Raw genomic sequence first — 14,886 nt, 5'->3', positions numbered from 1 at the left:
CACAGCTCTAGGTGATCACAAAGCACTGAGCCGACCTCCCTGTGCTATGCGGCTGCTTTGCACTAGCTATCTATTTTACATGTGAGAGTATATATAAGTCCATGCCACTCTCTCACTTCGTCCCAGCTTACCCTTCCCTCCCCTGTGTCCTCAAGACCATTCTCTACATCTGCGTCTTTATTCCTGCCCTGCCCCTAGGTTCTTCATAACCACTTTTTAAAAAATTCCATATATATGTGTTAGCATACAGTATTTGTTTTTCTCTTTCTGACTTACTTCACTCTGTATGACAGACTCTAGGTCCATCCACCTCACCACAAATAACTCAATTTCGTTTCTTTTTATGGTTGAGTAATATTCCATTGTATATATGTGCCACATCTTCTTTATCCATTCATCTGATGATGGACACTTCGGTTGCTTCCATGTCCTGGCTATTGTAAATAGAGCTGCAATGAACATTGGGGTACATGACTCTTTTAGCATTATGGTTTTCTCAGGGTATATGCCCAGTAGTGGGATTGCTGGGTCGTATGGTAGTTCTATTTGTAGTTTTTTAAGGAACCTCCATACTGTTCTCCATAGCGGCTGTATCAATTTACATTCCCACTAACAGTGCAAGAGGGTTCCGTTTTCTCCACACCCTCTCCAGCATTTATTGTTTGTAGATTTTTTGATGATGGCCATTCTGACTGGTGTGAGGTGATACCTCACTGTAGTTTTGATTTGCATTTCTCTAATGATTAGTGATGTTGAGCATCCTTTCATGTGTTTGTCGGCAATCTGTATATCTTCTTTGGAGAAATGTCTATTTAGGTCTTCTGCCTATTTTTGGATTGGGTTGTTTGTTTTTCTGATATTGAGCTGCATGAGTTGTTTGTAAATTTGGGGGCTTAATCCTTTTTCAGTTGCTTCATTTGCAAATATTTTCTCTCATTCTGAGGGTTGTCTTTTAGTCTTGTTTATGGTTTCCTTTGCTGTGCAAAAGCTTTTATGTTTCATTAGGTCCCATTTGTTGTTTTTTTTTTTTTCCCTTTCTCTAGGAGGTGGGTCAAAAAGGATCTTGCTGTGATGTATGTCATAGAGTGTTCTGCCTATGTTTTCCTCTAAGAGTTTTATAGTGTCTGGCCTTACAGTTAGGTCTTTAATCCATTTAGAGTTTATTTTTGTGTATGGTGTTAGGGAGTGTTCTAATTTCATTCTTTTACATGTAGCTGTCCAGTTTTCCCAGCACCATTTATTGAAGAGGCTGTCTTTTCTCCACTGTATATTCTTGCCTCCTTTAGCAAAACTAAGGTGACCATATATGTGTGGCTTTATCTCTGGGCTTTCTATCCTGTTCCATTGATCTATATTTCTGTTTTTGTGCCAGTACCATACTGTCTTGATTACTGTAGCTTTGTAGTATGGTCTGAAGTCCAGGAGCCTGATACCTCCAGCTCCGTTTTTTTCCCTCCAGACTGCTTTGGCAATTCGGGGTCTTTTGTGTCTCCATACAAATTTTAAGATTTTTTGTTCTAGTTCTGTAAAAAATGCCATTGGTAATTTAATAGGGATTGCATTGAATCTGTAGATTGCTTTGGGTAGTGTAGTCATTTTCACAATATTGATTCTTCCAATCCAAGAACATGGTATATCTCTCCATCTGTTTGTATCATCTTTAATTTCTTTCATCAGTGTTTTATAGTTTTCTGCATACAGGTCTTTTGTCTCCTTAGGTAGGTTTATTCCTAGGTATTTAATTCTTTTTGTTGCAGTGGTAAATGGGAGTGTTTCCTTAATTTCTCTTTCAGATTTTTCATCACTAGTGTATAGGAATGCAAGAGATTTCTGTGCATTAATTTTGTATCCTGCTACTTTACCGAATTCATTGACTAGCTCTAGTAGTTTTCTGGTACCGTCTTTAGGATTCGCTATATATACTATCATGTCATCTGCAAATAGTGACAGCTTTACTTCTTTTCTGATTTATATTCCTTTTATTTCTTTTTCTTCTCTGATTGCTGTGGATAGGACTTCCAAAACTATGTTGAATAACAGTGGTGAGAGTGGGCAACCTTGTCTTGTTCCTGATCTTTAGTTTCAGTTTTTCACCATTAAGAACAATATTGGCTGTGGGTTTGTCATATATGGCCTTTATTATGTTGAGGTAAGTTCCCTCTATGCCTACTTTCTGGAGGGTTTCTATCATAAATTGGTGTTGAATTTTGTCAAAAGCTTTTTCTGCATCTACTGAGATGATCATATGGTTTTTATCCTTCAATTTGTTAATATGGTGCATCACATTTATTGATTTGCATATATTGAAGAATCCTTACATTCCTGGGGTAAAACACTTGATCATGGTGTATGATCCTTTGAATGTGCTGTTGGATTCTGTTTGCTAGTATTTTCTTGAGGATTTTTGCATCTATGTTCATCAGTGATATTGGCCTATAGTTTTCTTTCTTTGTGACATCTTTGTCTGGTTTTGGTATCAGGGTGATGGTGGCCTCGTAGAATGAGTTTGGGAATGTTACTCTCTCTGCTATATTTTGGAAGAGTTTGAGAAGGGTAGGTGTTAGCTCTTCTCTAAATGTTTGATAGAATTCGCCTGTGAAGCCATCTGGTCCTGGGCTTTTGTTTGTTGGAAGATTTTTAATCACAGTCTCAATTTCAGTGCTTGTGACTGGTCTGATTATATTTTCTAGTTCTTCCTGGTTCAGTCTCAGAAGGTTGTGCTTCTCTGAGAATTTGTCCATTTCTTCCAAGTTGTACATTTTATTGGCATATAGTTGCTTGTAGTAATCTCTCATGATCCTTTGTATTTCTGCAGTGTCAGTTGTTACTTCTCCTTTTTCATTTCTAATTCTATTGATTTGAGTCTTCTCCCTTTTCTTCTGGATGAGTCTGGCTAATGGTTTATCAATTTTGTTTATCTTCTCAAAGAACCAACTTTTACTTTTATTGATCTTTGCTATTGTGTCCTTCATTTCTTTTTCATTTATTTCTGATCTGATCTTTATGATTTCTTTCCTTCTGCTAACTATGGGGTTTTTTTTGGTTCTTCTTTCTCTAATTGCTTTAGGCGTAAGCTTAGGTTGTTTATTTGAGATGTTTCTTGTTTCTTGAGGTAGGATTGTATTGCTATAAACTTCCCTCTTAGAACTGCTTTGGCTGCAACCCATAGGTTTTGGTTCATCATGTTTTCATTGTTATTTATTTCTAGGTATTTTTTGATTTCCTCTTTGATTTCTTCAGTGATGTCTTGGTTATTAAGGAGTGTATTGTTTAGCCTCCATGTGTTTGTATTTTTTACAGATTTTTTCCTGTAATTGATATCTAGACTCATAGCATTGTGGTTGGAAAAGATACTTGATACGATTTCAATTTTCTTAAATTTACCAAGGCTTGATTTATGAACCAAGATATGATGTGTCCTGGAGAATGTTCCATGAGCACTTGAGAAGAAAGTGTATTCTGTTGTTTTTGGATGGAATGTCCTATAAATATCAATTAAGTCCATCTTGTTTAATGTATCATTTAAAGCTTGTGTTTCCTTATTTATTTTCATGTTTGATGATCTGTCCATTGGTGAAAATGGGGTGTTAAATCCCCTACTATGATTGTGTTAGTGCAGATTTCCCCTTTTATGGCTGTTAGTATTTGCCTTATGTATTGAGGTGCTCCTATGTTGGGTGCATAAATATTTACAATTGTTACATCTTCTTCTTGGATTGATCCCTTGATCACTATGTAGTGTCCTTCTTTGTCTCTTGTAATAGTCTTTATTTTAAAGTCTATTTTGTCTGATATGAGAATTGCAACTCCAGATTTCTTTTGATTTCCATTTGCATGGAATATCTTTTTCCATCCCCTCACTTTCAGTCTGTATGTGTCCCTGGGTCTAAAGTGGGTCTCTTGTAGACAGCATATATATGGGTCTTGTTTTTGTATCCATTCAGCCAAGTTTAAGTCTTTTGGTTGGAGCATTCCATTTACATTTAAGGCAATTATCGATATGCATGTTCCTATACATTTTCTTAATTGTTTTGGGTTTGTTACTGTAGGTCTTTTCCTTCTCTGTGTTTCCTGCCTAGAGAAGTTCCTTTAGCGTTTGTTGTAAAGCTTGTTTGGTGGTGCTGAATTCTCTTAGCTTTTGCTTGTCTGTAAAGGTTTTAATTTCTCTGTTGAATATGAATTGAGACTGCTGGGTAGAGTAATCTTGGTTGTAGGTTTTTCCCTTTCATCACTTTAAAGATGTCCTGCCACTCCCTTCTGGCTTGCAGAGTTTCTGCTGAAAGATCAGCTGTTAACCTTATGGGGATTCCCTTGTATGTTATTTGTTGTTTTTCCCTTGCTGCTTTTAATATTTTTTCTTTGTATTTAATTTTTGATAGTTTGATTAATATGTGTCTTGGAATGTTTCCCCTTGGATTTTTCCTGTATGGGACTCTCTGCACTTCCTGGACTACAATAACTATTTACTTTCCCATATTAGGGAAGTTTTCAACTATAATCTCTTCAAATATTTTCTCAGTCCCTTTCTTTTTCTCTTCTTCTGGGACGCCTATAATTCAAATGTTGTTGTGTTTAATGTTGTCCCAGAGGTCTCTGAGACTGTCCCCAATTCTTTTCTTTCTTTTTTCTTTATTCTGCTCTGCAGTGGTTATTTCCACTATTTTATCTTCCAGGTCACTTATCCGTTCTTCTGCGTCAGTTATTCTGCTACTGATTCCTTCCAGAGAACTTTTAACTTCATTTATTGTGTTGTTTGTTTGTTTGCTCTTTAGTTCTTCTAGGTCCTTGTTAAACGTTTCTTGTATTTTCTCTATTCTCTTTCCAAGATTTTGGATCATCTTTACTATCATTATTCTGAATTCCTTTTCAGGTAGACTGCCTATTTCCCCTTCATTTGTTAGGTCTGGTGGGTTTTTGCCTTGCTCCTTCATCTGCTGTGTGTTTCTCTGTCTTCTCATTTTGCTTAACTTACTGTGTTTGGGGTCTCCTTTTCGCAGGCTGCAGGTTCGTAGTTTCTGTTGTTTTTGGTGTCTGGCCCCAGTGGCTAAGGCTGGTTCAGTGGGTTGTGTAAGCTTCCTGGTGTAGGGGACTAGCTCCTGTGTTCTGGTGGATGAGCGTGGATCTTGTCTTTCTGGTGGGCAGGTCCACGTCCGTTGGTGTGTTTTGGGGTGTCTGTGACCTTATTATAATTTTAGGCAGCCTCTCTGCTAATGGGTGGGGTTGTGTTCCTTTCTTGCTAGTTGTTGGCATAGGGTGTCCAGCACTGTAGCTTGCTGGTCATTGAATGGAGCTGGGTCTTATCATTGAGATGGAGATCTCTGGGAGAGCTTTTGCCATTTGATGTTATGTGGAGCTGGGAGGTCTCTGGTGGACCAATGTCCTGAACTCAGCTCTCCCACCTCAGAGGCACAGGCCTGACACCTGGTGAGAGCCCCAAGACCCTGTCAGCCACACGGCTCAGAAGAAGAGGGAAAAGAGAAAGAAAGAAAGAAAGAAAGAAAGAAAAATTAAATTAAATTAAAATAAAAATTAATTATTAAAAATTTAAAAAGTAATTGAAAAAGAAAAAAAAAAAGAAAGAAAGAAAGAAAGAGAGAAGAGAGCAACCAAACCAAAAAACAAATCCACCAAGGATAACAAGTGCTAAGAACTATACTAAAAAAAAAGAAAAAAGAAAACAATGAACAGACAGAACCCTAGGACAAATGGTAAACGCAAAGCTATACAGACAAAATCATACCAAGAAGCATACACATACACACTCACAAAAAGAGAAAAAGGACAAATATATATATATCGTTGCTCCCAAAGTCCACTGCCTCTATTTTGGGATGATTCGTTGTCTATTGTCACAGATTCTATTGTGGAATCTGTGTATTCCACAGATGCAGGGTACATCAAGTTGACTGTGGAGATTTAATCTGCTGCTCCTGAGGCTGCTGGGAGAAATTTCCCTTTCTCTTCTTTGTTCGCACAGCTCCTGGGGTTCAGCTTTGGATTTGGCCCCGCCTCTGCGTGTAGGTCGCCTAAGGGCATCTGTTATTCGCTCAGACAGGACAGGATTAAAGGAGCAGCTGATTCGGGGGCTCTGGCTCACTCAGGCCGGGGGGAGGGAGGGGTACGGATGCGGGGCGAGCCTGCGGCGGCAGAGGCCAGCGTGACATTGCACCAGCCTGAGGCACGCCATGCATTCTCCCGGGGAAGTTGTCCCTGGATCACGGGACCCTGGCAGTGGCGGGCTGCACAGGCTCCTGGGAGGGGAGGTGTGGAGAGTGACCTGTGCTCGCACACAGGCTTCTTGGTGGCTGCAGCAGCCTTAGCATCTCCTGCCCATCTCTGGGGTCCACGCTGATAGCCGTGGTTCGTGCCCGTCTCTGGAGCTCGTTTAGGCAGTGGTCTGAATCCCCTCTCCTCGTGCACCCCAAAACAATGGTCTCTTGCCTCTTAGGCAGGTCCAGACATTTTCCCGGACTCCCTCCCGGCTAGCTGTGGCACACTAGCCCCCTTCAGGCTGTGTTCACGCAGCCAACCCCAGTCCTCTCCCTGCGATCCGACCTCCGAAGAAGCTGGAGCCTCAGCTCCCAGCCCCTGCCTGCCCCGGCGGGTGAGCAGACAAGCCTCTCGGGCTGGTGAGTGCTGGTCGGCACCAATCCTCTGTGCAGGAATCTCTCCGCTTTGCCCTCCGCACCCCTGTGGCTGCGCTCTCCTCCGTGGCTGCGAAGCTTCCCCCCCCCCCCGCCACCCACAATCTCCGCCTGCGAAGGGGCTTCTAGTGTGTGGAAACCTTTCCTCCTTCACAGCTCCCTCCCACTGGTGCAGGTCCTGTCCCTATTCTTTTGTCTCTGTTTTTTCTTTTTTCTTTTGCCCTACCCAGGTACGTGGGGAGTTTCTTGCCTTTTGGGAAGTCTGAGGTCTTCTGCCTGCGTTCAGTAGGTGTTCTGTAGGAGTTGTTCCACATGTAGATGTATTTGTGATGTATTTGTGGAGAGGAAGGTGATCTCCACGTCTTACTCTTCCGCCATCTTGAAGGTCTCCCCTCAAATGAATTTATGCAAAGTCAATCTGACTTTACCTATACTTTTTCTTATGAAATGTGGGAAAGGGATGTATTAGCAGGGAAAGTGTCCCCCAGTAGACTAGTTGAGTGATTTTGGAAAGGAAGAGGCCCAGATGGTGGCTGTCCCCCTGGCCTTTAGTCACTGCACTTAGTATGTCAGCAGCCCTGTGCCCCCAGGCAGTATTTTCAGTCCTTTGCCAACTCCATGGTACCCTCTCCACCATACTGGTCACCTCCCCTGCTCCCTGGACCATAAGTATCCCCACCCCTGCTCAGGGATGTGCAGGCTCTAGTCTTACAGAAGCAGCTTTGACAAGCACAGATATTTCTTAGGCTGGAGGCTTTGGGTGCCAGGAAATTAATTCATTGTCTATATTATCAGTTCTGTAAGTCCAAACTTCTATAAGTGAGTTTGCTTGGAATAAACCATTTAGATTGGAGTAAAAGGAGAGAAGGGAGATGGCTGGTATGTGTGGCAGGGTGAAGTGGAGAATAAAAGAGAGGGAATCTGTGTGAATGCACAAGAAAATATTTGCTTTAATACCACCTTGCTTCTGTAGAGCACGTTACTGTTATAAAGCATTTTAATGCATATGAACTTATTTTTAAAAATCTGTATCTCAGGCAGAACTGGCTGACAGCAGGGAAGCCTGGAAGGAGTCCAGGCAACAGTGACAAGACCTGGCCTAGAACAGATGTGTCCCTAAATCACCGTTTAAGTCTGGGAAGACTCTTAACTTCTCTGAGACTCAGTTTCTCTATTGATCAAACAAAAACTAAATTAGAACGAGGGCTTGGATTATCTAATTTCTAGAGTCCCTTCGACTCTGAACGTTGATGATGCCATTTGTTATAACAATGTGTTGTTGCATAACTGATTACAGTAGGGCTTTTGTGACACCAAGAGGAAAGTTAGACTTAATCTTGTAGAGGAAAAATGCTGGCTTAGAATGAGTTACAGATCTGCTGCTTACTCATCAGCTGTGTGACTTTGACAAAGCGAGTAACTTCTCTGAGCCTCAGTTTCCTAATCAGGAAATGAGGACAATAAGACTTGTCTTGTAGGGCAGTTGTACTTGTTAAATGAGGTAGTGAATCTGAATGTACTTTTAAACTCTAATGACCTAAAAAATGTGATAATTTATTGTTATCACTATTACCAGCATGCAGAAAAATCCATTAGCCCTCTAAGAATTACCTAACAGGGCTTCCCTGGTGGCACAGTGGTTAAGAATCCGCCTGCTAATGCAGGGGACACGGGTTCAAGCCCTGGTCCGGGAAGATCCCACATGCCGCGGAGCAACTAAGCCCGCGTGCCACAACTACTGAGCCCACGTGCCACAACTACTGAAGCCCATGCGCCTAGAGCCCGTGCTCTGCAACAAGAGAAGCCACCACAATGAGAAGCCCATGCATCGCAACAAAGAGTAGCCCCCGCTCTCAGCAACTAGAGGAAACCCGTGTGCAGCAACGAAGACCCAATGCAGCCAAAAATTAAATAATGAATAAATTAATTAATTAAAAAAAAAAAAGAATTACCTAACAATGGAAACAAATGAATTGAGCAGCCCTTACTATTCACCCAGCATAAGTCCTAATCAGGGAGTAAAGGCCATTTACAACTCCAGGGAAAAAAAGTTTAGCTTCTTCCCTGCTTTACGACATCCATGGAGTAGACTTCTGTGTGCCCCTCGCCCCTGTAAGCCACATATAGAAGGCTTAGGATGCTAACAGTGATGATTTTCTCCACCGTGAGGGCAACGAAAGTAATCTCCTTATACAGATCTTTCAAAGACCAACAAAGACCACCATTTATATAAAAATAATTAATTATAATTATCGTACTTAGAAAGGCAATACCTGTTCTTCCAAATTTTGTAAAATGACGATTAGAGCACAACATCGTGACTGGAAATGAGGAATCCTAGAACGTTCTTTGGAAGCACCTGGTCTTATTTTAAGTTGCCTAATAAAAGAACTGACACTCCACTGCCATCCCCAGGTACACAGCCCCTCCCAGCACATTTGGGGCTAAGTGTTCAGAATTATGCATGCAGACCTATATAATAGAAGCCTCTACTCCAAGGTGATTTTTCACTCCCTTTCTTGGAATTACTATGTATTACGTTGTTATGTACAAGGTTGGAAAGAAGCTCATCTAAAAAGGGATAAACTTTTTTTTTTTTCCAGGATGACCAAGTAACGGAGGGCCTTCATCTCTGGGCAATATTTAGGAAGCCTATTGTTTTCTTTGTTCTCTGATATTTTTGAGCTTGTCTGGGTTTTAAGTAGTGGGTATCTTAGGCCATAGGTTTTAGCAGGAAAGTCTTTACATACAAATTAAATAACCTTTTTTTTTAAATTGAAGTAGAGTTGATTTACAGTGTTGTGTTAGTTTCCAGTGTACAGCAAAGTGATTGTTATATATATTCTTTTTCAGATTCTTTTCCATTATAGGTTATTACAAGATATTGAATATAGTTCCCTGTGCTATACAGTAGGTCCTTGTTGTTTATCTATCTTATATATTAAATAAACTTTTAATTAATAGAATCTTACAGAAATCATAGCTTGCATGGACTGCATGTAAGAGGAAAAATAAATTTACTTTTAAAAACCTTAATTATTTATATAATTTTGGCTTTTTAAAAAATACCTTGAAAATAAAAGCAAAGATAGCAAGTACTTTAAGGGTAAGACACCACCTTGCCCATCCTTTATAATTTCCATAAGGAGGAGCATAATAGATGTTTGATCAATGCTTGCCAAATTAAATTACTTTAAAAGTTTCATAAAGAAGATACACACTAAATCAGAATAAGAGTTTACATAGCATTATTATAAAAGCTCCATCCCCAAATAAAATCAATAATGGTGTTGAGAGAACGTGAAACTCTCATCTAACGAACTTGATGAAATATCAGTTCTGTGCCTCATGGAAATTTGGGGCTAGAATTAATTCTTAATTCATGCCTATTCCTACTTCAACCTTGCTGATCATCAGAGATATATAATCAGCAATTTGGCATTCCAAGTAGCTAAACTCAATGCATTCTTTTAAACTCTAAAAGTATCTCTATAGAGTGAAAACAAACAAGCAAAAAATATATATATATACATACATAAAGTTGTTTCAACCCACAGACTTAGGGATAATTGCTAGGAGTAAATGAATATCTTGTCACGACCAATAAATTTAGGGATACCTGCTAGAAATAAATGTCTACCTTGTCAATCTACCATTGCTTGCCACAGTTCTTTCTTTCCTTAAATGAATCATGTCTAACGCAGAACTGATAAGTAATAATTGATTTAATTCTCTGAGTAACATGAATCTTCTATAACATTATATACAGTTTTGGCCCAATATATTTACTGATATTATTTTTATTGAGTAACATGGAAGTGAGTGCTGAGTTGGCAGGCCAATAATAAATGGCCCTCATGTTATCTGAGTTGCTCTCTTGCATTGACAAAAATGGTGATAAATTGGGTTGTAATTGAGAAAGAAAAGGAAGACGATTACTCCTGATGCTGAGATGCATTTATCCCCTGCCCCAGCCCTTACTGAACATGCATGCTCCTCCATCAGCCTGCAGGATTAGCCCTGAAACAGAGAGCAGCCCAGGGTACCGCCCTGTCTGGCACACAGCCTCATACCCCTGCAGCCACAAGCTGACCACGTGAGTGGCTTCCATGGGATGGGGGTAGGGGGTGGAGGGGAGCACTTTACCTTCCTGCACACAGACGGGTTTATCACTTGGGATCCAGCCTAGGGTTCCGTTCAGATGTTTCATACACAGTCTCTTTGTAGAGCCCTTCAGCTTGAATCCATCTTGGCAGTGAAATCGGGTGACAGAGCTTTCAAAGAAAACCCCTCCGCTGGGCGTCCTGAAGCCATTCTCAGGGACGCCTGGGTCAGCACACACCTGAAGGTCATCGAACCCTACATGGACAGAGAGAAGAAAAGGTGCCTCTGAATATATTCTTCGGATGCTGAAGGTTTCCCATGATAAATGGCAGACGCTGTATTCTTTCCGATGCTATGGGGCACCCAACTCCACCAATAAAAAAGCCAAGAAAATAAACACTCTAGTGCACATTTCACACTGCTTTTTGCTCTTTGCTTAGAAAAGCGCTCATTAGTGATTTCAGTTTCACGGTCAAGTTAGCCCTTCAAGAGGTTCTAGGAGTAGGGAGATGAGGAAAAGTAAACAACGAAAGGAATACAAAATGGTAAATGTCGAGACTGAAGTACAAAATGCAGAAGGGAGCGGAGGAGGGAGAGGTGGTCGGGAAAGGGGGAGATGGAATCTGAGCCTGGCTTTGAAGGACGGGTAAGACTTCAAGGACAGAACCAACTTTGTGGAGGAAGACACCGGGGAATGGCATGTGCAATGGCCGGGCCGGGAGATCACGGGCGTGTCTGCAGAGCAGCAGGTGGCTGAGAGGATACAGGGTTTGTGGAAGAGGCAGGCTGGCGATGCCCACCCTCCCCTGTCCCCTGCCCTCACCCTCATCAGCCAGGCCTGGTCCACATTTCTCCTTCTCCGGGAGGCCTTCCTTAACCCCACTCTCGCTGCCCCCCCCCCATTTGTTCCACCCCTGTAACGTGAACACAGCCCTGTACTGAATCATTTGGAGAATGATTGCCTCTCATTCTGGGTTATGAGCCCCTCGAGGACAGGTTTTGAGACTTTTTCACTCTCGTGAAACCTATCACAGCTCTGCCTAGAACGTGCTCCATAAATGTTTGATGAGTGAATAAACAGAGTTGGAAAAGGGAGTGGGAGACATACCGGGGTGACCCTAGAAAGCCCGGCTGAGCGAGGAGGCCAGCGTGGAGCCATGGAGCTGGGTAGTGGGGACCAGGAGGCCGACAGGACAGCAGCCTGAGGGACTAAGTGGAGGAGGAAGAGCCCAGAGCGTGGCTAGGAGACCCAGGCAATGGTGCGGTCAGACGTGGTGGGCCTGAGGGCACAGGAAAGTGCTGGAAGCAGCAAGGAGGGCACCAGAGTGTGAGACATCCCGGTTCCAGGGGTGCCTTGTCAACTGACTGGATGTCGGGGTGAGGGAGACGGCCAGACAGCTGGGACGAAGGCCCGACTCTGGCCTCCATGAGGAGGAGAGGGGTGGGGTCATGGCACGTACTGAGAGCTTTGGACAAAGACATGACTGGGACCAGATTTGCATTTTTTTTTTTTTAAGAATTTCACTTTTTAAATTAATTAATTAATTTATTTATTTTTGGCTGTGTTGGGTCTTCGTTTCTGTGCAAGGGCTTTCTTTAGTTGCGGCGAGCGGGGGCCACTCTTCATCGCGGTGCATGGGCCTCTCACTATCGCGGCCTCTCTTATTGCGGAGCACAGGCTCCAGACGCGCAGGCTCAGTAGTTGTGGCACACGGGCTTAGTTGCTCCGCGGCATGTGGGATCTTCCCAGACCAAGGCTCGAACCCGTGTCCCCTGCATTGGCAGGCAGATTCTCAACCACTGCGCCACCAGGGAAGCCCCCAGATTTGCATTTTTGAACGATCTTTTGTGTAGCCACACGGAGCTCATGAATGTCACGAGCTCGTTGGGGGACACCAAGGATAAGGAAGGGGTCGTCTATGTGCACAATGCTCCAACGTATCCTCCAAGGAAAGCAATGCAGGCGACAGAGAGAACCCTAAACTTCTGTGCACTACGAAGGCCTTCTACTCCATTTTCTTACAAAATCAACCAACAAATCCTTCCTGAAAAGGTACCCAGAACAACTATGCATGACTCCGTCCAGATGGGGGTTGGTGTGTCTGTCCACCCCCACCCCCAGCGCAGCCAGGTCAAGACGTGGCAGAGGGACAGGAATAGACCTGGGCCATCTTAGAAAATCTCAGCCCAGACCCAGAGGCAGTATCACTGGGGCTCTTGGAGGACTTACGTGGTTTCCAGGTGATGCCCAGATGTCGGACTCATGAGACATCTGATCCTCTGTAACACACTGGGCTTGCAAAACGTCCTCAGCTGGTAGGTGATTCCCTGACCCCAACTTTCATGGGCTCATGAAGGACTCACTTGCTGTCCTCCCCAACTGACCTCAAGACCCTGGACATTCTGCCAGCACCGCTGTGCTGAAAGCCACACGACACGGCACAGTGGGCACCGCGGCAGCACGGGGTCCAGCAGTCATAACGTGCTCTCTCTGCCGAGGGCACGTGGCTGTGGACCAAGCGAAAAGTCAAGGAGGAAAGCAGGGAAGTGGACAGTGTCCACATCTGACTCTATCACATCTTTAAGTGGGAGCAGGTCTGATACTTTATCAAACAGAAGATGCTTTGACAAAGGAGACACCATCTAGCCTCTCAGCACCCCTGACACGCAGCCGCAGCTCTGCCCCGCTGTGAGTACCCCGAGAGTGGAGGCAGGTTTCCAGCCCCTTGGAGGGTGATTAATACCCATCTGGGGGGAGGGCACTAAAGTCCTGGCGGGTCGTTAAGTGATGGCTTCATGTTTTTGTTTCAAAGGAAAGTACTGTAAATTGTCAAGTGCTTCCTAAGTGATGAAGGTCAATGATTTCCTTCTGAGTCTGGCCGTCTCAGGGTGGGTCCTTGAAACGTATACCCATTATGGTATTGAGGGGGCAACTAGCAGCAATGGAATTCGTGATTCCATCCCAGCCTAGAAAGCCTAGAAGCATAAACATACAGAAACCTGAATGGTCTGGACGCTTTCTGGCAGTCTGGGAGTGAAAGTCACTCTGACACACAGGCTGGAAGTCAAACAGAGGCTGTATCAGACACTGGGTGGCCACAGAAGGGCAAGCCGAGGCTAAGAGGAGGGGACAGCCTTCTGGAAGGTCTGGGGCTGACTCCTCACAGCTAGGCAGACACCCGCCAGCCAGAGGGAGGAAGGGCACTGGGGGGGCAGGTCACAAGGCATGGAGGTGGGAAGCCGCTGAGCACATTTCAGGGAAGAGGCTGGGGTTCAGGTTCTGCCAGGCTGTGGGCAGGGTGACTGCCATAGGTGGAGCCCTGGGGTGGATGGTGGTGAAGGGAGGGCAGGAGACGGCGACAGCAGATCCCGAAGGCTGAATGTGTTAGCTAAGGGTCTGTACTTGAGGAGGAGGTGAGGGGTAGGGGCATGGCATGTACTGAGAGCTTTGAACAAAGACATGACTGGGATCAGATTTGTTTTGTTGAATGATCTTTCCTGTACTCGCACAGAGGACTGACTCGTATAGACCAAGCAGGAGGCAGGAAGCTCATCGGAAGTGCCTCCAGGCCACCAGCTGCACCAGAGGAGCAGGAGGGCAGCTTTGTAAAAGGACATTCACGGATCCAGGCTCTCTCTGGCTGGGGTCGGGCCCAGAAGTCTTGAGTTTTAGAAAGTTCTCTCAATGACTCAGGCAGCCAGTCCCGCACCTGCCTGAGGGAGGACCAGCATCTGAGAATCGTGGGATTTCAGGGCTCGTGCCAGAACTGGGTGGGAAACGAGGAGTCAGAACCAAGGCGGACGCAATGGAATAGAAAGAGGGCCACATGAGACACTAAGGACACAGAATCACAAAACCTGTGACTGCCTGGATGGAGGACGGGGTTAGGGGAATGAACTAAAAGAGAGGCATCTAGGATAACGCCCACGTTCTGATGCCGACGATGGCGTAGACAGTGGGGCCGTGCACTCAGACTGACAGGACAAGGTGAAGACAGCAATGATGTGTCTGGTGGGGGGCCGGGGAGTTTGAGTTCTTGGTGGAGGGGGGACACCCAGGCAGAGATGTCTGGTGATGAGCTGGAGGCTGAGTCTGAAGCTCCATGGTGCCCTGGGCTGGTGCGGGCATGGGCGGGTG

At 44.1% G+C, this 14,886-nt stretch overlaps 1 protein-coding gene across 4 annotated transcripts in view; it reads right to left on the bottom strand.

Moving 5' to 3' along the window:
* Nucleotides 1–14,886, bottom strand: part of SUSD4 (sushi domain containing 4) — a 137,637-nt gene that overhangs the window by 58,251 nt on the left and 64,500 nt on the right. For all 4 annotated transcript variants that reach the window (XM_036827581.1, XM_036827590.1, XM_036827575.1 and 1 more), the window contains exon 3: nt 10,791–11,003. In XM_036827581.1, coding sequence (XP_036683476.1) covers nt 10,791–11,003 — 213 coding nt within the window. The remainder of the gene's footprint in view (nt 1–10,790; nt 11,004–14,886) is intronic.

The sequence above is a fragment of the Balaenoptera musculus genome, chromosome 1 (genome assembly GCF_009873245.2).
Source record: "Balaenoptera musculus isolate JJ_BM4_2016_0621 chromosome 1, mBalMus1.pri.v3, whole genome shotgun sequence".
Taxonomy (NCBI): domain Eukaryota; kingdom Metazoa; phylum Chordata; class Mammalia; order Artiodactyla; family Balaenopteridae; genus Balaenoptera; species Balaenoptera musculus.
This window is presented reverse-complemented; position numbering and strand designations above follow the sequence as displayed.